The 23,850-nt window shown below is 40.5% G+C and overlaps 1 protein-coding gene across 2 annotated transcripts in view; it reads left to right on the plus strand.

Moving 5' to 3' along the window:
• Positions 1–564: 564 nt before the first annotated feature.
• B3GALNT2 (beta-1,3-N-acetylgalactosaminyltransferase 2) overlaps positions 565–23,850 on the plus strand; it is a 32,139-nt gene continuing 8,853 nt past the window's right edge. The window contains exons 1-7 of one of the 2 annotated variants that reach the window (XM_064648785.1): positions 565–755; positions 15,809–15,956; positions 17,220–17,320; positions 18,415–18,608; positions 19,652–19,747; positions 22,793–22,903; positions 23,654–23,735. In XM_064648785.1, coding sequence (XP_064504855.1) covers positions 662–755; positions 15,809–15,956; positions 17,220–17,320; positions 18,415–18,608; positions 19,652–19,747; positions 22,793–22,903; positions 23,654–23,735 — 826 coding nt within the window. In that variant the 5' untranslated portion in view covers positions 565–661. The remainder of the gene's footprint in view (positions 756–15,808; positions 15,957–17,219; positions 17,321–18,414; positions 18,609–19,651; positions 19,748–22,792; positions 22,904–23,653; positions 23,736–23,850) is intronic. The other variant, XM_064648787.1, reaches the window with a different exon arrangement.

Below are 23,850 nucleotides of genomic sequence, written 5' to 3' on the forward strand. Positions count from 1 at the left end.
CTTGGCCGTGATCCAGTCGCTGTTAAGGACACTTTGTCTAAAATCCTCCCTGGAATTTCAGTCAAAGAACGTGTTCCTTTCTGGAATAAAATACTTCAGAAACAATTCGTAAGAGCCATAGCAGGTCTTTGCCAAGGCGAAGCACTTTCTCCTCTCTTTATTGGATTAATGAAGGATTGTTCTGGAAAGCTATTTTGTTTCTGATATAACGACTTCCTTGAAGAGGCATCCAGCGGATTATCGAATAGCGTTTAACCGGGAAGGCCTTTCCCGGCGGGGGCCCCAGGGCAGCCGGACGCTTTCGGGAGCACCCCAGGGCCCCCGGCGGGCCACAGTCCGTGAGGGTGACGCGGTGCCACCGCCCCCGCCGCCGTTCCCCGGCCCCCGCGCTCCCCCGCCATGTGAGACGCGCGGTGCGGCCGCGCTCCCCCGGCGCCCCGCGGCATTGTGGGGGCTGTAGGCGGCCGCCGCCGCCGCCCGCGCCGCCGCCGCCCGCCCGGGCCGGGGCGGGACTGCAGCTCCCGGCGGCCGCGGGGCAGCCGAGCCCGGCCCGGCCGAGCGGGGAGGAGCCGCGGGCGGCCGAGCCGGGCCGTCGCCCCGGCGCCGCTGAGAGAGGCCGGCGCGGAGGGGAAGGGGCCGGCGGCTGCGGCGGCGGCGGCCAATGCGAAACTGGCTGGTGCTGCTGTGCCCCTGTGCGGTCGGGGTCGCGCTGCACCTCTGGCTGCTGCTGAGCTGCCGCGGGAGCCACCCGGCAGGTAGGAGAGGAGCGGGCGGCGGGGGATGCCGGGGCACCCCGGGCGGGCAGGGCTCCCCCACCCTCCCCAGGAGCCTGGCGAGGAGAGGTCGAGGCGGCGGGGCTGGCGGGGCAGAGGGGCGAGAGGAGGGGTGCCGTGGCCGGGGCATCCCTCGGGGAGCAGCGCCCGGAGTGCCTGCGGGGGCTCATCGGGAGGGAGCGGCTCGTACCGTGGGGCGGCGGCGGGAGCAGCGCTGTCTCCGCCGCCCGGAGCGGAGATGCCGAGCGCGGTGGCGGTGCGGGGCTACCGAGGGTGCCGTGCGCTCTCTGCGGGGCAGCACCCCTCGCTCCCGAACAGCCTTCTGCGCCAGGGGTGCAGAGGCTCTCACCCAGGCACGTGGGAAAGAAATTCCCACCGGTTTCACCTGTGTCGCTTCATTCCTGCTCCTAGCAATAGCTCTTTGCACCGCGCTCTGTTTGCCTCAGCGGTCTTTAAAACCCTTGTGCTGCACAAAGCTATTCATAGGACCGGGTGTGATCCAACGCAAGTGAAATCAGACCCCTGAGGGCTTACGTTGTGCTCCTCATAAAATGAGTTGTACTTTTCAGGCAGCAAATCTTCGTGCCTGGAGGAAACAGTCACCTGTTGGAACAGAAACTTTTGTCAGCTACCCATAGGTGCTCTTTGACAACATTAAGAAATCCTCTATGTGACACGTGATGGTGTCTTTTTACTTAAGATCTGCTTAGAACTCTGTTTAGTGACCCAGTAGCCTGTTCACTAATGAAGCCACACTCTGCAACTGGTGCCTGTTCCCTGTGCAGGCTATACGCAGCTGTGAGGAAAAGAGTCTGCTGATTTCCAGTGGCAATTAATAACGCAAATGTGAGAGAAGCAAGGTCAGTGCATTTGCACAGTCTGAAGGCTGCAGAGTTGCATGGGTGTCTCTGTGTCTATATTCTGGCTCTTGCATATCAAATGAGCAGTGGTCACGCTGGAATTATAAAAGAATGGGAGTTCTAGTTGTTGAACTTCTAGCCTGAAATGTGTTTGAATACTCCGGTGTGGTTCTGTAACTTCGGAGCATTAAGGTGGAGTTGAAAGTGGCAGTATGGAATCTCATTATGATCTTTTCTGCATAAATGTGTTTTCCACTAACAAACATTTCTAAAGAAAATCCAGAAGTTTCTCAGTTGGTGTTGTGAACGAGTGGTTTAGGTCACTTAAAGAATCAGTTAAAGGTATTAGCAAAAGTAGGTGGAACACAAATTTGTAAAAGTGCAACTTAACAAACTTCGATGGCAAGGTTTGCGCTGCTGCTTACTACGTGGATGAAACATCCAAAGGAAAATAGAATTGACCTTAAAATGATTTACACAGAGACCAGAGACTCAGATGGGTAAGGGAGACCCACTGGTTGAGTCACAAGGTTCAGAGTGGGTCCCTTGCTTTCTAGACTCTTGATGGAGCTGAGGTGCAGCTAAATCCAATCCTGGTCTCCAATTTATATCTAAATGATTTATCAGCACTTAATCATTGACTAATTTAACATTTACAGAGTGCTTCAATGAAATGTACTGTAATTACAACAGTGACTTCATTGTAGATCTGATGTGGCAACATTAATGCTTTACTTGCCAGAAGCTATCTAACTGAATTCACACATGCATGCATGCTGACACAAAGATACCTATATGGATATATGTGTAGAAATATATGGAGACATATGTATATAAATGTAGGAAGGTATACCTGTTAAATATCCTCTCATTTCTTAATGGGTGAGGGTTGAGCTTTGGGGAGTGGAGGGTTTGGCCCAGGCTCCATCATCAGCTTTCGTTGATGGTCCTCTGAACTTTGCAAATTTGAGAGTTTGTGAGCTCTGAGAGGTGTCCCACTCAGGGAGATGATGGTGGCAGCCTGCTGCAGTCCAGGAGAGCCAAAGAGCCTCACTCAGGACTGCTGTTTATAAGGTCACAAGGTGTTTGGCTTTAGTCATTCATAAATTCCCATCCTGAACACAGTCTGGGTCAGTAATTGCTGGAATTTTCAAAAATTCAATAACAATGGTAGCATTCCACTCAGGCTCTGGTTCAGGCAAGGCATGTTCCAAGGCTGTCGGGGGATGACTGATTTGCTCTTGTCCCCCACCTTGGTCAGGCAAGAGTAATTTCGGGTACAGTCAGTGCCACCCCCACCTTGGCCATGTGAGAGTCAAGGGACATTTCTCTGCCCAACTCACTACACAAAGGCTGAGGGCTAATAAGAATTCCTGAGATTGTAGAGTGTAGAGGGACATTGAGGAGGACAGGGATAATGCACCACTACAATCCACCCCACGACTAAAGTCAATCCATCTTTCTCTCAAAGAGTGGTAATGTGGTTGCTTCTTGCCTCTGTGCCTATTAACATGTTAATGCTGTATTTCAGTTTTAATTTGAGGGAAATTTTTGGTTGGCCTATTTAATTATTAAGGTTTTGTTAAATGTAATTAAGCAGTATGTATTTGCAAAGAGGTCTTTGTAACAATGCAACCCATCTAGCTATCCTCTACACTCTAGCAAGTAGAATAACGTTTGATAACAAGCATGATAGAACATAAATTGGATGCAGCATTACATTCAAATTTTCTGTTGCTGTCAGTAACCATCTGAATAAGGTTTTCCACTTGTGGTGTTCTGCATCCTTCTTCACTCTTTCCGGGACATCGTATGTCTTCTGTGTCATGATGAATGATGATTAGAGTTTTGTGTCTGTTGTTTTGGATGCGTTCTAGTAGGTGACACAGGTCATTGTGTGTTCTAGTTTTTTCTCTAAGGTCAGATTCATTCTAATGGGGGTAGGTAGTAAATCTTGATATGATGTGTTAGATTGTAGCAATTGTTGGGTTGTGACAGGAGTTGACTAGTTAAAGTTGCATCCTGTAATCTTGGTAAAATTACAAATACAGATATTTGAGTGATTATATGTTTTTACAGTGGTGTTGTCTGTAAATACAGAATCAAAAAGGATTCTTATACAAACACATCCATTTCCAACAAGTACAGTTCCAGGGGTTTCACTGGGATATATTTCAAAATAATAATAATAATTCTGTTTAATTTCAAAACAAATTTCTTGGCCTTAATGGTATCACTTTCACAAATAAATCCCTGTTGTTCTTGTACAACATATGCAATCAACATGGACAATTTGCTATTTGTTCCCATTTTACTGGGCCCATGATAGAGGATACTTCCATTGTGATTTAATCCCAATATATGCAGTGATTGCACACATACCGTATATGGTAGCATTGCCCGTTGTCGAAACAGAAGATGTGGTTTTACTGTTGGTGGGGTCATAAGTGAAATGGCATCTAGTTTGGATTGAAATTTTCTTTCCAATTTAGTTGCATTATCCCAGATTATTTTTTGATTTTTCAGTAAGTAAGGTGCCTTCCTTACCTTCTCTTGCAATTGCTGCCACAGTCGATTGAACCCACAGTTGAGCCTCGATAAAACAAAGAGCATGAGAGACATTGGTTTGGGCTGCACCTAGTGCATTCACAATTAATTGGAGGGGTGATATATCCAATAAGAGCCATTGGTTAGTTCCCAATGCTGATAGATGAGATTGCGATGTATGTTCTAATTTGTGTAAATTACTTGTTGCTCAGCTTATTTTGTTTGCTAAAACTTCGGCGTCTGTGCTATGTAATGCTCTTAATCCTGTTTCCAGGATGCCTGTCACATCTCTCTTTGGTCTTTTTATAGAGGTGAGGATTTAAAATGTTCTTGTAACACTAATGAATCTCCACTTGCAGGCATCTGTAATTTGGAAAGTTTAGTATGTCCTTTGGTTAATTTAATTTTCTCTGCAATTCCTGTCAAGCAGGCATACCATTTTCTGACCATGGGTTATTTTGCTACTCCTTGTGGGGGAGCAGTCCCATTTAGGATTGCTTCTAGCAAATTCAGTGGTCCTCTGGTTTGTGCAGGCTGTTCCTGGTGTATTTTCTCAATTTGTTTTACTGCTTGGACTAAAGAGAGAAGTCCCTTTTCCCACTTAAGTGTCCCACCACACTACGCACTGTCCACCAGGTACCTAAAAACTTTAATTCTCTGACATTTTTCAGGTGCCATCTGAACTTCTGCTTTGTGCAGTGCTTGCTGAGCTGCTGCTATGTTTTCCCCCATCTTTTCAAGGGAATTTCCTCCAATTAAAATATCACCTATGTATTCGTAGAGTTTCACATTCTAAGGGAGTGAGACTATGAAAGTTCAGCAAGCATGGGATGAGCAGCCATGGATGAGCGTCGACCCTAACCCTGTGGAAGTCTGGTGAAGGTATATTGTGTACCTTCTTAAGTAAAAACAAATTTCTTTTTATCCTCCTGTAAGGGGATCATAAAGAATATATCTTTCACACCTAACACTGTCATCCATGGGTGTGCGGCTGCTTGTAGCGTAGCTGTTAAAGTTGCAATATTGGGTACTGCAGCTGTTAGTGAGGCCATGTTGGCATTTGAGAGTTGATAATCAGTTGTTAGATGCCACTTCCCACCCAGTTTTCTGACTGGCCAGATGGGTGAGTTGTATGGGAAGTGAGTTCTAGAAATAGTGTGCCATTTTTCCAAGTCTGCTGTTACCTCAGAAGTTCCATTTCATGCTGCAGTAAAAATTGGGTACTGTGGTACGTCAGTAACTTTGAATCAGGGAGTGCAGGGATTGCACAAAGTACACGCACTGTAACCCCCTGATTTCTGACAAGTCAACATGTGAACCAAGGGACCACACGCTGCCACCTGTCAGGCGCCAGGTTTGGATGTTCAAAATGTCAAAACCAAAAATAGTTCCATTGTGGTCTTTAACTGCAAAGCAAGTAGATGACATGCACTTCCCACCCAGGAGCCATAAATTAACTTTTGCTGCTTGGCAAATAACACTTGCTCCATTCACTGCAGTTATTTTAACTCTTTGCTGTCCAGGTTCACTCAGCTTCTCAGCATCCTGTTGTGTTAATATGAAAATTTGTGCTCCTTTATCTATTTGGAATTTTATCAGTTGCTGAGGGCCAACAGGAATCAGGATGTAGTTTGCTTTAATAATGGGTCTAGGCTCATATTTAGAGGAATCTGAGGGAAACAAGGAATCTGTACAATGTCAGGAGGATGGGGAGCCCGCATAAGCATCATTTTGATCTTTACCTCCAACCTTTTTTTTTCTTCTTTTCTTCCTTAACTGATTTTGCAGCCATTCTATTTTCAGAGATAGTATGAATTCAGTTGCCTTTGTGAGTTTTATTCCTTTCTTTAGCTCCAGTTCCTTTTTATTGTTATTCTTCCTATCTTGATAAGCAGCTTTTAACCAGATAGTTAACATTTTACAAATAACTCCTTTTCCATCCTTTGTATGGCCCCACCTTTAGCTGTCCTTCCACAGCTTTACAATCATACCAGTTGTCATGAGCCCATTCTTCTGAGTACTGGGGACTCAGACTTATTCCATGCTTTCCTAAGTTATTCATGCTACAATCTGCCATCCTGCCAACTATGCCAATTTGTCACAAATGAATAGTTTTGCTTACTTAAAGAATCGCCATCAAAGGTAGTAGCAAGAATAGGTGTCACTTGGGTTTAACCCCAGCTGGCAACTAAGCACCATGCAGCCAACTTACTCATTCCACTGCCCCCCATCCCTGCAGTGGGATGGGGAGAGGGATCAGGAATTAAAAAAAAAGGAAAAATCCCTCATGAATTCAGATAGGAACAGTTCTACAATTGAAACAAAGTTATAATAATAATGCTAATTGTAATAAAAAGAAGAAAGCAAACCCAAACAAACCAAGAAAGACAAGTGATGCACAATACAGTTGCTCATCATCTGCTGACAAATGCACATCCCATCCTTGAGCAGTGATCGGCCCCTCTTGACCAATTCCCCCAGTTTATATGCTGGGCATGACATTCTGTGTTATGGAATAACACGTTGGCCAGCTCAATTCAGCTGTCCTGGCTGTGCTCCTTCCCAGATTTTTGTGCACCTGCTTACTGGCAGAGCATGAGAAACTGAAGTCCTTACTTTGGGTAAGCACTACTGAGCCACAACTAAAACACCAGTGTATTATCAATATTATTCTCATACTGAATCCAAAACACAGCACTGTACCAGCTACTAGGAAGAAAGCAAAGAAACTCTATTTCAGCCAAAACCAGGACAGTAGGCTTAATATGAATTTGTAAAAGTGCAGCTGAACAAAGTTCCATGGCAAGGTTCACTCTGTTGCTTACTACATGGATGAAACATACAGAGGAGAATCAATTTAGAATTAATTTAGAATGATTTACATGGATACTGAAGACACAAAAGGATAAGGGAGACTTTCCTGTTGAGTCATAAGATTCAGAGTGGACCCTCTTGCTTTTTTAAGCTCCTGATGGAGCTGAGGTGCAGCTAGGTCCAATCTTAGTCTCTGACTTGATCGAGGATCAATATCTAAAGGATTTATCAGCACTTAATCATTGACTTATTGAACATTTACAAAGCGATAGGATTTACTATAATTGCAATAGTGACTTAATTATACATCCAAGATGGCAACATTCATGCTATACTGGCTAGGGAATATCTAATTCAGTTCACACATGCAGACACACTGGCACAAAGAGATATATTTATATACAGGGAAATATGTGTATACATCAATAGAGGTATACCTGTTAAAAATTCCTCTGGAGCTCAGTGAAATACTCACTTCAAATATCTTGGCATTTCTCAGTGGATGAGGGTTGGGCCTTTGGGAGTGGAGGGTTTCAGCGCAGGCCCCATCATCAACTTTTAGTGCCGATCCTCAGAACTTCGCAAACTTGAGAGTCTGTGAGCTCTGAGAGGAGTTCTACTCAGGAAGATGCTGGTGGCAGCCTGCTGCGATCCAGGGGAGCCAAAGGGCCTCACTCAGGACCACTGTTTTTAGGGTTGTTAGATATTTGGGTTTAGTCATCTGTAAATTTCCTTCCTGGATGCAGTCTGGGTTGGTAATTGCTAGTATTTTAAAAAATCCAGTAATAATGGTACCATTCCACTCACGCTACAGTTCAGGTAAGGAATGTTCCAGGCCTTTCAGGGGATAACTGATTATTCCTGCTCTCATTCCCTCCTTGGTCAGGCAACAGGAGTTCCTGGTATGGTCAGTGCTGCCCCCACCTTAACTGTTGTGGCATTGATTCCTGGTCTGGTCAAGGATGGCTTCACTGCCCAAATCATTACACAAAGGCCAAGGCCTAATGGAATTTCTGAGATCATAAAGCAGCCCCAAGGAGGGAGAGGAATGCACCACCACAGCTGGGGAAAGAGAGGAGAAGCTTTGCTTTTCAGAGTTTCTCTGTTTTGAGCAGTTATTATCGGAGTTTATGTTTATTCCTGTAAAATTGTGTTGCATTGGATAGTGTTAGGATAACTAGGATTTTTAAAAAGGTTTTTTTTAATACTGAAAGGCAAGTGTATGTTTTATTTCTATGGGAATTATTTAGTTGTAATCTATTCACACTGAGGAGAGAAAACCCTATGCCTCGTATAACAAGAGAACTTACAGCATCTGTAGGAAAATGCTCCATATGGTACATGTGCTGTCTCTTTGAAGGCTTGAGCCTTGCATGATAATTTAAGGAAGAGTCTGTCTCTTAACCTTCAAAGAACTGCAAAATGTACAAGCTGTAGGTATGGCTGCCTTTGCAGAGGAAAGAAGGATGAGCTAAGGGACCTCTTTTATCTCTGATGTCTTCTGTGTTGTATTTTTTTTATTATTCAGAGTGTTTTGGGAACATTAGTGAATTTATATACAAAAGAAAGAAATGTCTCTTTATTAAAAGGCTTCTTGAGTCTGAAACTGTTAAAGAGGATCTGGTAGTGGCTGATAAAGCCAGTCTTGTTCCACTTGATTGAGTAATCTTTTCCCTCCCCTTGTTTACTACTCCAGCTTCTCTGTATTACCTATCACCTGGAATCCCTGGTATGAATAAAAAATAAATCTTCTCATGGGGCAGTGTTTTACAATAGCTGTGACATAAAAATGAGTTATTTGTGTATTCTGTGGTATTTCTGTGCAGTATCCATGTGTCTCAGTAGTTGTGTACTGTCTCAACAGTTATGAAATTAGCTACCAGGAGAGGTCAAAGGCAGAGTGAACAGCAGTTTTGTTTTTTGAGGAGTTTAATTCCTCTCTCAATAATCATCACACACAAAAATGGAAATCTACTGAAAAGTGGATAACCTGTTTTAGTGATTATTTACTTTGACTTCATTGACTCACTAACATAAGATTGGAATAGACATCTCCAGCCATCAATTCTGCTTACTGTTTCTGTTAAGCTCTTGATCTCTGTCTTAAAATGGCAGCTGGGCAGCCTACATTTACTTAGTGAAGGATTGGGGTGGCTTTTTGTTTGTTCAGTTGGATTCGTGGCAGTCGTAGGAAGAGGCTGTTCCAGAAGCTTGTTGCCCTGATTAAAAACCTCTTCTCATTTCTAGCCTAAGCTTACTAGCAACTGGTTTATGCCCTTTAGTTCTTAGGCCTCTCAGTTAAAGGGGTCTTTCTCCTCATTCAGGTACACTTCCAGCATGTAACCATAGAGACAGAGATCAAAGGTGTCATTGTTTTAAATCTTTGTTTTCTTAAGATGAGCAATTCAGGTACTTCTAACTTCTACTGGTAAAATAGGCTTTCCATTTCTGGAAAACAATTCATTTTTGTTATCTATAGGTCAGATGACTTTAAATGTAAACAGTGTTCCAGTCTTTGCTCATTTCATCTACTTTTCTTCCTCTATTGGAAGCACCTTCTGTAATAAATACTTTCTCTTTACTACCCCTTGTGAAAGACCTGTAGTCTGCCCGCATCCTTTGGCCCTCAGTTGTGTCTCTTCCTGTACAATATTCTGACTTTCTCTGTGTTCATGATCACTTTTACCATGGTGTCACAGAAGATAGAGTACACTTCTTCTAGGCAGTACTCACTAATCAGAAAAAAAATAAATAATATCAAGTTCTGAAACCAAAGGCCTTTGTTTTAGTGTCCTGACTTTGATGGCTTCCTGCTTTCTTTTTGTTCATCAGTTAATGAGATTGTATTTCACACTGCTGAGCAAGATTGGTGCAAGAACATGCTTTTAGGTTTAATTGAAGTCCTCGTCTGTCTGGTTACAACAAGTGCTATCCAAAAGAAGTTATTGGGTAGGAGGCTTTACTTAATTTTCTGTAAAAGTCTTAGATAAATGCTAATTATAAAATGACCTCATAAACTTGAGAAGGAACAGATAAACCTTCTTTTAGCACTCCAGGTGGATTCATTGCTAATTGTGTGTTTTAATTGATGGCACAAATCTTATTGAGTAGGAAATTACTCACTGTAGGGCTTCAGTTACAGTGCCTAATCAGAGAGCCCCACACATTCTGTGTAATTTGCTGCTACTTTGCTGATGCTAATACCCTTTTAGACGTTATTCCTGTCACATTTCTGGGGGTGTATGGCAGCTAAGACTTGGCCCTTTTGGTTTTGTTAGAGTCAATCTTTTACTAGTGAATAATTATGCAACAGATTAAACCCCACAATTTTCTAGAGTCTGCTTGTATGCCATCTGTTGTCCCATGGCTCAGCATGTAATTCTTTAGGCACTGGCCTAATGGAACCAAAATGTAGAAACAACCCCTGAGTGATGTTGTGCTCTGTAGGGAGAAATTTTGCCAAAATGTGAGATTTCCTTAAGAAAAGATGTTGTCTGAAATCTGTTAATAATCCTGTCTATTTTACTATAACATTGTTTTTCATGTATGGGCCATCCCCACCATAAAACAATCCTCTTACCTTTGATGGCTTTAAAATAACTGACAAATAATCCACAACAAAGCTGATGGTATTTTCCAACTGAATTGGAATGTTTTTAGAGTTTGCAGTTATTCCGTGGACTGGTGTCTGAGACATTGCAAACTACTAATGAGCAGCAATGGAGCTGTATTTTGTAGTTTGGTACTGGGGCAAAGAGAACGAGTTCTTCCAGGGTTGGCTGAATAAAGGTTTTCAGCAGTTGTCCTCTAAACTGGCCACTGAATAGAACAACCAGAAGAGAGCAAATAGCCTTCCCTGCGATCAGGCTTTTCTTCCATGGCATCAGGGATTGGTAACCAGTTTTCAACGGGTAAAGGTGCTGTGCTCTGCTTCCCCTGCCCTGACACACCCCCACCCCTCCGTTCCAGAAAAAAAAGAGGGCATTAGGTTCAGTGTTGCAAAAAGGATCTGCTTTGTTCCTTTTGTGTCTCTGTTTCTGATGCTTTGGCCATTGTTCCCAGTTTTGTCTAGAAATGTGCATGTGCTGTATCATTAATGGAGTTCAGGGTACTGTCAGCCCAGCATTATCCCTACAGTCACTTTGCAGTTCAGAAGGGCCCTGCTGTCCTATTTTTTTAAGGGAATGCTGTTGATGTAAAACAAACAAACAAAACAGAAACCTCTGCCTGCAGAGGTTTTCTTCTTTGAATCTGTAAAGCTTGTTTAAAAGCTTGTCTGCCTCGAGGAGTACTGTGCTCCTGCAGAAACCAGGGCTGCACATCTTGGCGATTTTTGGCTCTGATATAAAGTAGGTACTGCAGGGGAGTCATATCGCTGGGCTTGCAGCAAAACGTGTAATGCAGATGAGCTACAGCAAATTACTCTAAGTGAAGTAGATTAGTAAGGGGAAAGAGCTGCTTTTACTCTTTGGTTTGTTCTTTTTCTGTGTGTGTCAGAATTCTGTGAATACAAATCTTTATATTTGGTTAATTCCTTTCTTTGTTTGGATCTTTCATAAAGTAGCAGAGAAGAAAAGGGCATTAAAAACCAGGACTATGGTTGCAAAGTCTCAGGAATAGGCAGAGATAAAACCCTGGAATGTATAGGCTTTTTTATTTTGGAGAGGGAGTTTTCCTTTTTAATCTTATCTTATGAAGTGGATTAGTTGAGCATATTCTAAATAACTTCTGCCTGGCCTACTTAGTTCCATTCATTGATTTATTCACACACACACACAAAAAAAAAAAAAAGGCTGCATGGGTAGCAGAAGATAAAAAGCCCAGCCTTCTGTGGACCTCACTTATTTTAGCAGTTTCCAGTGGAGGTGCTATGGTGCCTGATAGGGCAGGGGAGCCTACACTCCTGCATTTCTCAGTGCAGGCACTAACGAGTCTTTTCTCTGTCCAGTCCAGTTGCACGAAATGTGGCTGCTTAATCACCTTGTGGGCTGCATATTATGTCACACTTAACAAAAAATGACTGGCAAATTCAGTAGTTGGTAGAGGATTCATCAACAGAGAGATGTGCAGCAAGACCGTGTTTGTTGACAAAATCTAGCTAAATGATCTCTCACTCTTTTCATCTCCTCGTAATGAAGTAAACATAATTAACAGCTTAACTTGACATTTTACTTGAGAATCAGTCTCACGGGAAGAAGAGATGCATGTTCATCTTTGTAGTTTGGGATTTTGTAAAATCTCAAGAGCTGTTGACTGCTGCTGAGGTGGTTAAAATTTGAGTAGGGTCAACAGACTGTATGTCAGCAGTGACCTCTTTCCATGACCAGCTCCACAGGAGATACACCTCTGCGTCTTTACCCTTGTCTTCTAAAGGCAGAACTTTGTGCTTTACATAGGTCCTTGTATACTTTTTCCTTCATCTTTCCCAAACTTTGATCTGTTCTCAGTCAAGTTTGACAGGTTGAGGTCCCAAAGACCAGCATTTTCACCAACTTTCATGAAACTTGGTGACTGAGAATCTTGTGAAAGCTTACTGAAGCTCCTACTGAGGTGAAAACCTGTACTAATAAAAGTAGTATGGTCAGGTGTCAGAGAACTGTGTGGGAGCCTTACAAATATCACAGCCCAAGAAAGCTTCAGTAGGAGCCTATTAACACTGTGACACAAGGCTCTGGCAAACTGGACTTCAGTAGTCTTAAGGCTGACAGAAGTACACCTTGCAGTTGCTGTACAGCATTAAATGGATCTCAGCAGTTGAGAGAGGGCCACTTCCTTTCATGTTTTTGTGGCTTTTGCTGTGACTTAACAGCATCCAGCAAAGTGAAATCAATTTTGCTCCTGATGCTAAAAGAGTGTAGGGTAGGCATTGTGTATTTGTCTTATGTTCCACTGAGAAGTCTTGGGCTAAGTAATGCAACAGAGATGCAGCTTCAAGTCAGTAAGAATTCAAAAGCAAGGCAGTGAGACCTTTGAACTGGAAAGGCTTCTCCTTTTGCTTCCCTCTGGTTTGCAACACTTTTAGGGTTTATTGTGGAATGTGATGTATAGCTTTCTTCTATTTTTTCACCTCCTTCACAAACCACAAAATTTACACTTTTTTTTGCCTTTAAAATCAGAAAATGTGAAGGCTTAATTGTCTTGCACAAATAGTTCAAGGTAAGAGCAATATGGTATGTATTTTTTAAGCTTATTACCAACTCTTAAAGTTTTGGCCTAAGAGTGCACAAAAATAGAATGTAAAATAAATAGGTTTGGTCCCCAGTGGCAAGTATTGATTGGTTGTCTAAATTATCATCATTGACTTTGAGGTCAGCAATGTTTTCTATTAAATTATGCTGCATCAGGGAATATTTATGCAAATATCTGAATTATCCTTATAAATTAATAATAGCCTTAGTATTTTTTCCCTGTACCTCTCTCTTTATCTCCCTTTTTTTAATAGTGCTGGTTCAGAGAGACACATGAATCTATTTTCCTGAAAGTTTAGTGTTATTCCTGCTTTGCCATAGGACGTAAAAACATTTGCTAACAAGCAGAAACCTGATTAATTAGATTTTTGTGAAATTAACCTTTATTTTTTTTTTCCATTTTCGGTAGTTTTAAAAATAAAATGACATAACCTTTGGGACAGAGAAGACAATCTTCTGAATATAGACCACTGTAATGCTGTTCTGAAAGCAATAGGATATTAATTCTGAAGCATCTGTTACATGAACATTGTTCCCATGTGAATGGTTCATAAGGAAAAGCTTCACTCATTTTAAAATATAAACTAATTAAAAGTATGTATATTTGATTTGAGTGGCTTATTTTTAGATTGGGGGTTTTTTTTAATTGATTCAAGCCAACTTATGCTATCCTGAATCAACTCACCCCATAGACTTATGCTTAGTTTTATTTTTCTTTTTTTAATGTAATGAAATGGTTCTGCTTCTAATTAAAAATGATATCTTAAAAACCAAATCTGTGTAAACGATATCTTATATATGATCTACAAGCACATTAGTCCTATGAGCTTTGTATTGGAAGGCTTGCATTTGAGGCTGAAGAATAATCAAAGGATGAAAGAAGAACAAGATAAAAAAAAGGGATGTGTGACCACACAGGAATTTGCTATAATGTTGTAGTCTTATAAACATAAGTCTGTATCATGTATCTCTGCTGTCTTGGAGAGCTGGTGATTCTTGGTTATGTAATGACCTGTACATTTCAGTACAGATTCATTTAAATAACTGTGGAACTTAATCTTCTTCTGGAAAACCACTGTTTGCATGCTTACATTAGTGAGAAATAGACTGGGAAAGGTCTACCTGTGGAAACATAGCTGTACTTTTTCTGCTCTTGTATTGTTATGAGAATCAATTGCAGATCAGTTTTATTTGGCTTTGGGACTAGGGAATCGGGGCTAAATAGCCCTAAAGCAAAAAAAAAAGTTCTGAAATCTCTTGATGCTGATTCAGCACAGTGCAGAACAAGGCTAAGGCCAAGTCCTCTCCTCTCTGCATGCTGCACACTGATGGTGGGATATAAGGCTTAGATAGATTTCTGGTGTGATTTGGCACAGTAGTTCTTGTAGCAGGTACTGTGAGGTCCTAGGTTAGTGAGCAGTTTAAAAAAAACGTCTGTCAACTTCAAAGTGGAGAAAAGGTATGCTCTTACAGGGGATAGAATCTAGATAATAATATAATTATAATATTATTATAATAAGAAGAATTCTCTTTCTAGTGGGAGTACACAATACAGATTTGACCTTATTTTTGGTCTCCTAAAGATTGTATTGTAAAGAATCTTGTCTATGCAGTAGTATGCAGTAGTTTAGAGTGCACTCACAATTGTTTTGTTTGTCTGCAGCCTAATGAAAAAAATAGTGAGATGAGAGGGGACCAATGCATTGCTAAAATTAAATACAAATCTGTCTTAACTCTAGAATGTCTGATAGATTAAACTAAGCAAATTCACTTTAGCTACTTGCCTGACTCTTTGAAGGCTCTAAATCAGAGCTTCTCAGGTCTCTATCTGCTCGTAATCTGGCTTGAAATCAAGTTCAGGTTTCATGATCTCTAAATTAAAACAGCACAAGCTAAATCCTGGATTACAAGTATTGGTGGTGACATCCAGCTTTGAACAAAGCCAGAGCATTCCCTTGTGAAGGGATGTAACACCCTGTCTGAAGGCAGAGTAGTGTTCACCTTCAAAAGGTTAGAAAAGATAGGCCTTAGATAGAAGGGTGGTCCAGCAGCTTTAAAAAGAAAGGAGAAAATAGGGATGTTAGTGCAGATTTTGGCATGTTGAAAATGTTTCCCTGATTCTGAACTAAGAATGCAATAGTAATTCTGCTGCTTGTTTTAGTGTTTCAGTTCTCTTGCTTTTGAGATGTACTTGAATCACAGAATCACAGAATGATTTGGGTTGAAAGGGACCATAAGGATTATCTAGTTCCAAATCCCCTATGGATTTGGAATCCAATGGGCAGGGACACCTTCCACTAGACCAGGTTGCTCAAAGCCCCATTTAACCTGGCCTTGAACACTTCCAGGGGTGGGGAAGCCACAACTTCTCTGGGCAAATTGTGCCAGTGTCTCACCACCCTCTGAGTAAAGAATTTCTTCCTAACATCTAATGTAAATCTCCCTTATTTTAGTTTAAAACCATTCCCCCTCATCCTATTACTATACGCCCATGTAAAAAGTTGCTCTCCCTCCTTTTTATAAGCCTCCTTTAAGTAGTGGAAGGCTGGAATTTTAATTCTTGCTTGCAGCTCAGGATTGTGGTAATATGTGCATGTAATAAATCTTTGTCACTTTCTATTTCTAGGTCCACTGTCCTTATTTCCTCAGTGGAAGCTGAAACATTATGATGTTATTGTAGGTGTTTTGTCCGCTCGACACAATCATGAACTCCGCAGTGTCATAAGGAACACTTGGTTCAAGCACCTGAAACAACATCCTGCACTGAGCCAACGGTAATCTCTAGTGTTTTGTAATTTGGGTCTGAAGGGAGGGGGTGAGGACTGTAATGCTGAAATATCTTGATTTAATAATTTTTTTTTAAGTATTTCCTTTTTTTTCTCTCTATTTTTGAGCATCTTGTACTCTGATAGATTTTTTTAATCTATTTAGTAATATATAAGAATACTTCTTGTCTTGGGCTGTAACTATTTTTTTTACACTCTGTTAGTTTTTGCAGTTAGTCACCACTGTTCATTAATGATGTATAATATAAACCTTTCTCTTTTTTGTGTCGCAATGTCTGCTTTGTACGGTATGCAACTTGAAATGCTTAGTAATCCAGGATACTCGAAAGTGGGCAGGATTGCATTTGGCGAGAGAAACACAAAAAACTCTTGCAACAGCCTCAACTGTAAAGTTCAGGTTTGTGTCCCACTGAACCAGGTGCACCAAACTGCTGCAGTGTGAGTGACCCTTCCTGATTGCTTGCATAGACCTGTCAGTCTACAGACAGGGCTGTTTTTGCTGAGAAGTTCTGCTGCAGTTCGTTCCTGGAAACGTTGTCGTCTTGATAGGCCTCACACCTTGCACCGAAAGCGCTTCACTATTCACAGATTTCATGTCAATGTACAGTCTGGAGCTACTTCAGTCATCTAAAAATGTGACCTTTTGTAGCTTATATGGAGGTCTGGGAGGGCATTTAGCTGCTAGGTGAAGAGCTAAGGTGGATTCTCTTGCTCTTTGTACTACTTGTCTCCTGACTGTGGAACAACTATGATTGGGGCTGGAGAGAGGAACCTCTTGTTTTGCTACAACCCAAAGTTGAAACATTTCTTTGTAACAGATAGTCTAGAGTCCTTGTTCCTCCTTTTATGCTACACGTCTTTTTTTTCCTTATTTTTTTCACTGCCTTTTGAATGTAGAGTATTTAAACAATCTTGAATTAAATAATAAAGCCAGGCTGGGAAAGGCAGGTCTTCAGGATTCTTCAGTGTTACCCTAGGTACTTTTTCTGTTCAGTGTGCTGACTGCCTTGAATCTCATTCCTAGCTGCCAATCTTCCTGCATCCTCATAATGAGATGTAAATGTTAATGTGGGTTTGGAATTGAGCTCCTATGAGAGGATTCACATGATTGCTCTACGTACAGATTGTCATTGCTGATTTTTAAGCAAAGCTTTAAACCTGTGAAAGACAGGCTGTTGTGATAAAATAAGGTGATTGAAGATGGAGGGAGGAGGGAAGAGAACTGGTGTTAATAAAACCAAATTATTTTAGTGTCCTTGTGAAGTTTATAATAGGTGCGCATGGTTGTGCTGTGCCAGTGAAGGACAGAGAAGACCCCTACTCCTGCAAACTACTGAACATCAGTAACCCAGGTAAAGAAGTTAACTTTTAAAAACTCTATGGTCTGAATTCTGAGAATAGTTTGGGGAGTTAAACTGGGACAGCCAGTCTTGAAAACAAATGCTGCCTAGGACTTGCTGTCTTAACAGTTGCATAACCTTCCTGTAAGTACCATGTGCAGGCAGAAAAGGGAGAGATATTGAGGTGTGTGAAGGGGAGGGAGTCATTGACTTCTAATGGATTTGCGTTTTCCTTGTGTTAGGGACAGTCTCTCCCATATAACATACATTTTTACTTGATCCATATGTCAAATGAAGTTGGAGAGAGCCAGAATGACGCAGTATGGTGTCAAATATGAAGAAGGTAGCCAAGGTGACTGAGTCTTGAGTGTCAGATGGACTTCTCTGGTGACGACGTGAATTCCAAGCAAGTCTGGATGATAGGTTTTTCAGATTCCACTTTAGAGAGAGAAAAACTAAGAAATGTACTATGGGGAAAAAGGTTAAATGCTGCCATACCAGAATTTCTGACTAAAATTGTAAATTTATCCTGTCACCTTTTATTTTCTATTTTATTTTTGCTCTTTAATTACAAGTTAAGTAAGGACTGCTTGGCATGTAAGCCATGATTGAACACAAAATGCAACTTCTGTTGCTTTCTCTTTGAATGGTAACATCCACTGCTCCCAAGTGTAAATAGTACCTCAGGGCTTAGGGAGGCAGTAATGCCAAAAAGCAAGTAGCTGAATGAAGTGGAGGTGTATGCCATTTTGATGGCATGAATAATTATTTTAATATGCTAATATACAGGTATTCATGCAGTCAAATAGCACTTTTTGCCTTCACTCTGTGGATTTATTGTGTTTCTAATCTTTTCCTTGTGGATATATAGGCATTGAGTTGCAATTGTTATTAGCCTGCAGATTGCTGCATCACTGAATTTCTCCTTGCTGCAGTCTGCAGCCTGTTGTATTTTCTTTTACTCCAGTGTTTGATTAACATTGTGCACTTGTGAGCTGTGCTAATTAATCAGAATGCTTTGCATATATCCAGTGTGCTATGTGTGTATCCAGTTCAGAAACCGAGAAGTCTTCTCACCTTACCTCTGTCCTTTCCTTTTCATACAGTTTTGAATCAGGAAATCGAAGCATTCAGTCTCCCTGAGGATGTACCTTTTGTGCTATCTGAAGACAGAATTGTCAGCGTGAATTTTCGTGTGCTTTACCCCATTGTCATTACCAGTCTTGGGGTATTTTATGAGGCTGATGGGGTAGGATTCCAGAGGAACATCACTGTAAAACTGTACCAGGCAGAACATGAGGTAGAGTATTGTAGTTATCTTTTGAAAGTGGACTAAAGCATGTTGTCTCTTTATTGTGGATTTAATTCTTACAGAAAGTGACATGCTGGGTTGGTGATTTAGAAGAGAAGTACTTAACTGACAAGTGTATAAATTACATTTTTGTTCTGTTGCATTGTAAATTCTTATTTCATTCATATATATGTATATATATATACACACATGCAGAGACACATCCTGGATGAGGAAAAGATGGAATTCATGAAGTGCTATGAGTTAATCTAAATTCTCTTATGAAAGAGCACTTACATCTAATTCCAGTGCACAGTTTTTTGATTGTATTTGAGATTCTAAAGTATTGATATGTATTAAGGAATAAAAAATAAACTAATATATTTAAAACACGTGCAGAAACATACATTTGGTGCCTTCAAGCAGAGAGATGCAGGACAACTGGAATTTTTTCTTGTCTGTCTTCTGGCAAAACATTTTAAGATTTCTAGAAACTGATATTATTTACAGATAATAATCAAACTTGGTTGATAATTTCCCCTACTCCCAAGCTGTTATGGGTTTGATAGCATAGCTTAGTGCTAACTTGGAGGAAAAAAAAATCATTAAGTATGATTGTTGCGTTTGATATATTGCATTTATCTCTACCAATAAGTTAATAGGTGAATTTCAAGACTTCTGGCTGTGCTACAGTAGAAAGAATTTTAAGTATGACTTTTATGATGAACTTTTAAAGAATTTGGTTCATAATAGCTGTAATAAAAATAAAATTACACTGTAATCTGGTTTATGTTTGTTAAATGGTAGAATTCTTCATGTTCAAAGTCTAATAATTTTATCTACATTAGCTTTTTACTTCCAGTGAAGGAGAAAAATTAGTAACATAGGAGAGCTTGGAGACTGTTTTCTGAAGATTTGGAATTTGGCAATGGAGCGTCTTTATGTAATTTGTTATTATCTAAGAACCATTTGATGGCCTGTGTAATATAATAACACTTTTAATGGGTGTTTGGGGTTTTTTTATTTTGCTTTTTTTTTTCTGTTTTTCATAGGAAGCGATCTTCAGTGCTCGCTTTAGTCCACCGAGCTGTGGAGTGCAAGTGAACCGATTGTGGTACAAGCCAGTAGAGCAGTTTATTTTGCCAGAGGTATGTGGAGTATCAGAACTGCCTTCAGTTCTTTTAAGTCATCTGGACAGACTGACTGATAAAATGGACAATTTGGGCCAGTTTATTCCCTCATTTATTCCCCTGGCTGCATAAGAATGAATGTATTTGGAAACCTGTTCATTTTAAGGGGAATCTGCAGCTGATTGATTGGTTTATCATCTTAGGCAGTGGTAACTAAATACTGTGCAAGTTTTTATGCTGGCAGGAGACCTTTCGGGTGAGCAGATGACTTGCAGTACTTTGTGCATATGTTTTGACAATCTAATTTCATACTGAAATGATTAAGGGTTTATTTTATTTTTTAAAAAAGTGTATTAGTTACCCAGTAATTTGGTAGTATATCATGTGAGCCTTTTCCCTGTAAGACTTACTTCTGAGATACTAAAATTCCAGGCAGTTGTAATTTTGCTATAAATGATTGCATTTTTCCTGCGAGACAGATGGCAAGTATTTCCTTCGGAGAGAGGATATTAGTATTCATATATTTCTTTGTGTGGGCTTCCTTAATCTGATATGTGTCACGTGCTGAATGCTTACAGGATAACATGATGTTTGTAATGTAGATTAATGGGGCTTATGCACAGCATGTAGTCTCCTGTGATACTCAGGATGCTGAACCATACACAGTGATTCAGAAGAGATGGGGATGCTCACGTGTTCCTGTCTTCTTGTTTGTGAGCAGTAAATTTAATAAGCTGTTTAATTGTCATAAAATGGTTTCTGAGGCAGTATCTATTCTCTGCCTTTCCACCTTGAAGAAGTAATGGATTGTACAGACTGCTGAAGAGCTTCATTCATCTTCCAGCTGAAGTGCTGCTCTTTCTGCTCGTCTTGGGGAAAGGAAGGGAAATGCAGCATTCGAATAAGCATCTGGCAGGCCAGATTGTGAAAGACAGAATCGATCATTCAGCTTTGGAACGACTGAAAGCACAGAAGAGCAGAACCACTAGCAGATAACTAAAACTCACACAGGGGCTCTTAGAGCCAAGTCTTAGCAATGCATTTATTTTGTCAAAAAGCCACCGGCCGCTTGCATGAAAATGGGACTCTGTACTAGGCATACTCTGTGTTACTAATGGGGAGTAGTTAGAGGAACAAAAACCACAGCACTGTTTAACATTAGGAAAGGAGTTTGGCAGGGCTGCATTATGTGGGTACAGCTGTTCGGTATTCACTGCAAATGCCACTGCGCTCTGGCAGCAACAAGGCTGGAATTTAAATGGGGAAAAACAGATGATGTAGTCTCAGGTGTGCCACTACTGGTTTTGCTTTAAGCATTTTCAGGCCTCAGCTTTCATTAAGTGGCTTGGAATAAGAATAGCTGAAGGCTAAAGTCATTAGAAAATTTGCTTACAAGTCTCTCAACTTGGAGAATAATGATAGTTTGCAGCTTTAGGACACCTTGCACTGAAGTTCACTGGTAATAACTGAGTAAGACTCTTGGTACATGTTCGAAGTCAGTATCAGTAAGAGTCAGTGCTGAGAATGTTAATGTTTCTGGTTGCTGAGGCGTGAAAGGACTTTCCTGTTCACTAACAACTTACCAAAGGTTGTGTCTGTAAACAAGCCGCTGAAGAGTGATTAGAGCCCAGTCCCTACAGCAAAAAACATTGGAATGGGAAATGACAGTCATTGCAAACAGAGAAATTGAGCATGTAGGTTTTACTGTGCAGGGTGTTCAGAGGTCCTGCTGCTAAAAAAAGTCTTTAATAATGGTCCATTTGTTTTGATAACTGAGAGATAATTAAACAAACAAGGAGAAGGTATTGAGCATGAAAGTCAGGCCTGATAAACACTGGCTAGCTCCATTATTAGATTATAAAACTGGCATTGTAAAAGATAGATGAGAGACTTCTGAAATACACAGCTGTCATTAAATACTGAGACTGCTGCAGATGTTAAGACCTACTTCTAGAGGAAAGCAAAGAATTAAGCTGAACTCTAATATAGACTTCAACAGTGTGTCAATAACTGGAGAATTTCTGGAGAAGGTTTCTAATGTACAAGGAAGCTAAAATGGGGAAGAGATCAGAGGTTAGTACAGGTAAACAGACTTCCTACAGCAACAGAGATGCATCTACAAACAAGTTTTTTCTTTCTTTCAAGGCCCATAATAACTATCAGTGTGTTTCCTATGAAATTGGGAGAGATGAAACAGAATGTGCTCATCTAGCAGTCAGGAGTATAATAACCCTACAACTACTCTTTACTCCTCTGTCATAAGGGTAAAATTGCTTAAAAAATATAAAAAAGTATAATGCTACCAGTACTCTTACTGTACAACATGCCACCTGTTCCTTTGCATGTTCTCAGGGGTCTTCAGTTTAAAGATGAGATGAAGTACTTTTAAATGCAAGAATTTACACACACACACACACACACACAAATATATATATAAACCGTGGAGTGACATAGCTTAATTTGACAGGTAAAACCAGAAAATTTTAAAGATAGTCACTTGTCTTTTTCTTCTTTATCAGCCAAAATGTGAGGCCAGAGTTCTGTGACTCTCCTACAGTAGCTTGTGACACCTTTACCAGGATAAAGGTGGCTGTATTTTCCTTTGAGTTTTGCTGGTGTCAGGATCGAGTCTCTGATCTCTGTTTAGCAGATAACTAAAAAGCTGCACTTACTTCCAAATCTATTTTAACGTATTCTCTTTGTAATGCAGGATTTTATATTTGATTTTTAAAAATTCATTAGATCACTTTTAAATGCAGTCTTGATGATTTTAGAAAGCCAAAGCTTTTTACACTAGGCTTCTGTTAAAAGTGTAATGTTCCTAATACAGAGATTCGTGTTTAGTCTTAAAAGCATGATTATGTGTTACTGAGTTTCATGGGTGTATTTCTTTTATGAGTAATTTTTTTCTATTGAAGTGTAAGTAAAACATCGATGTCATGCATTCAAGCTAAATCTTTTGTGAAGTTGACTATTTTAAAATAAAAGAAGACCCAAACTGTTTGATTTTCATCCTTTGAAATCTTTGAATACCTGCAAAACAGTGTTTTGCTGTTTTACCAGAGTTTTGAAGGTACCATTGTGTGGGAGAGCCAGGATCTTCAAGGCCTCATTTCAAGAAACCTTCATAAAGTGATGGTGAACGATGGAGGAGGTGTTTTCAGAGTCATTACAGTGAGTCCCTTCACATTCCCTTCCACCATGTTTTTGTTTTTCCTATAAGTCTTGGGTATTTAGCATTTTACTTTTCTATTTTTTTTGTGTAAATCATTACTTCAGTAGTTTTTCTGTTGTCTTAGAGGGGAAGTTTGCCTTCTAGCAAAAAATTGCGCTTGTAAGTGGCATTTTCTTTTATTTTGGAGGGAGTAAATCTCACCATATTGTCTTTCTCAGGTGTGAAGCAGTATCAACATCAGAGATGACAAAATGTGGGTCAAAAATCCTGTGCTAAAATCCCAATTGATGGAATTAAGTCTAGTTGGGGTTTTTTTTGACAGCATGTTTCTTTTCCTGTCAATATTGCTTAAACATGCTGTGCTGCTGTAATTTAGCCAGAATAACTTTATATTTTGCTATCAACTTCAAAACTAGTTTTCTGGAAGTTTCAGGTTCCACTAGTTTTAGGTAAAACAAAAAAATGCCACAAAACTGTACAGTTAAAAATCTTAGTCTTTCATGGCACATGGCATGATTCTTGGGGTGGTCCTGTGCAGGTCCAGGAACTGGACTTTGGTGATCCTTGTGGGTCCTTTCCAACTGAGGATATTCTATGATTTTATGATTGTGCAGGTACCTAAACCAGAAGACCTTTAAATTCATTTTGTTGTCAGCTGCCAGAAAACTTCGCACCTTAAAAACATAGGGAAAAACACATCAGTAATGCAAGATGAACTAATCTATTTCTTTTCATTAATCTGTTCCTAGCAGGCAGGGGAAGGGTCACTGCCACATGAACTCACAGAAGGTGTGGAGGGAATAGCAGGTGGTTTTATCTACACTATTCAAGGTAAGTCTGCAAAATGTAGCATCGCATTTGATGTTACGATAAAACAGGTAATTTAAATTACATTTCTAAGATATAGTTTGTGCTGTCTCTGTGAACTTAGTCACCCTAGGTTTTC

Source organism: Pseudopipra pipra, chromosome 3 (assembly GCF_036250125.1).
Source record: "Pseudopipra pipra isolate bDixPip1 chromosome 3, bDixPip1.hap1, whole genome shotgun sequence".
NCBI classification, from domain to species: domain Eukaryota; kingdom Metazoa; phylum Chordata; class Aves; order Passeriformes; family Pipridae; genus Pseudopipra; species Pseudopipra pipra.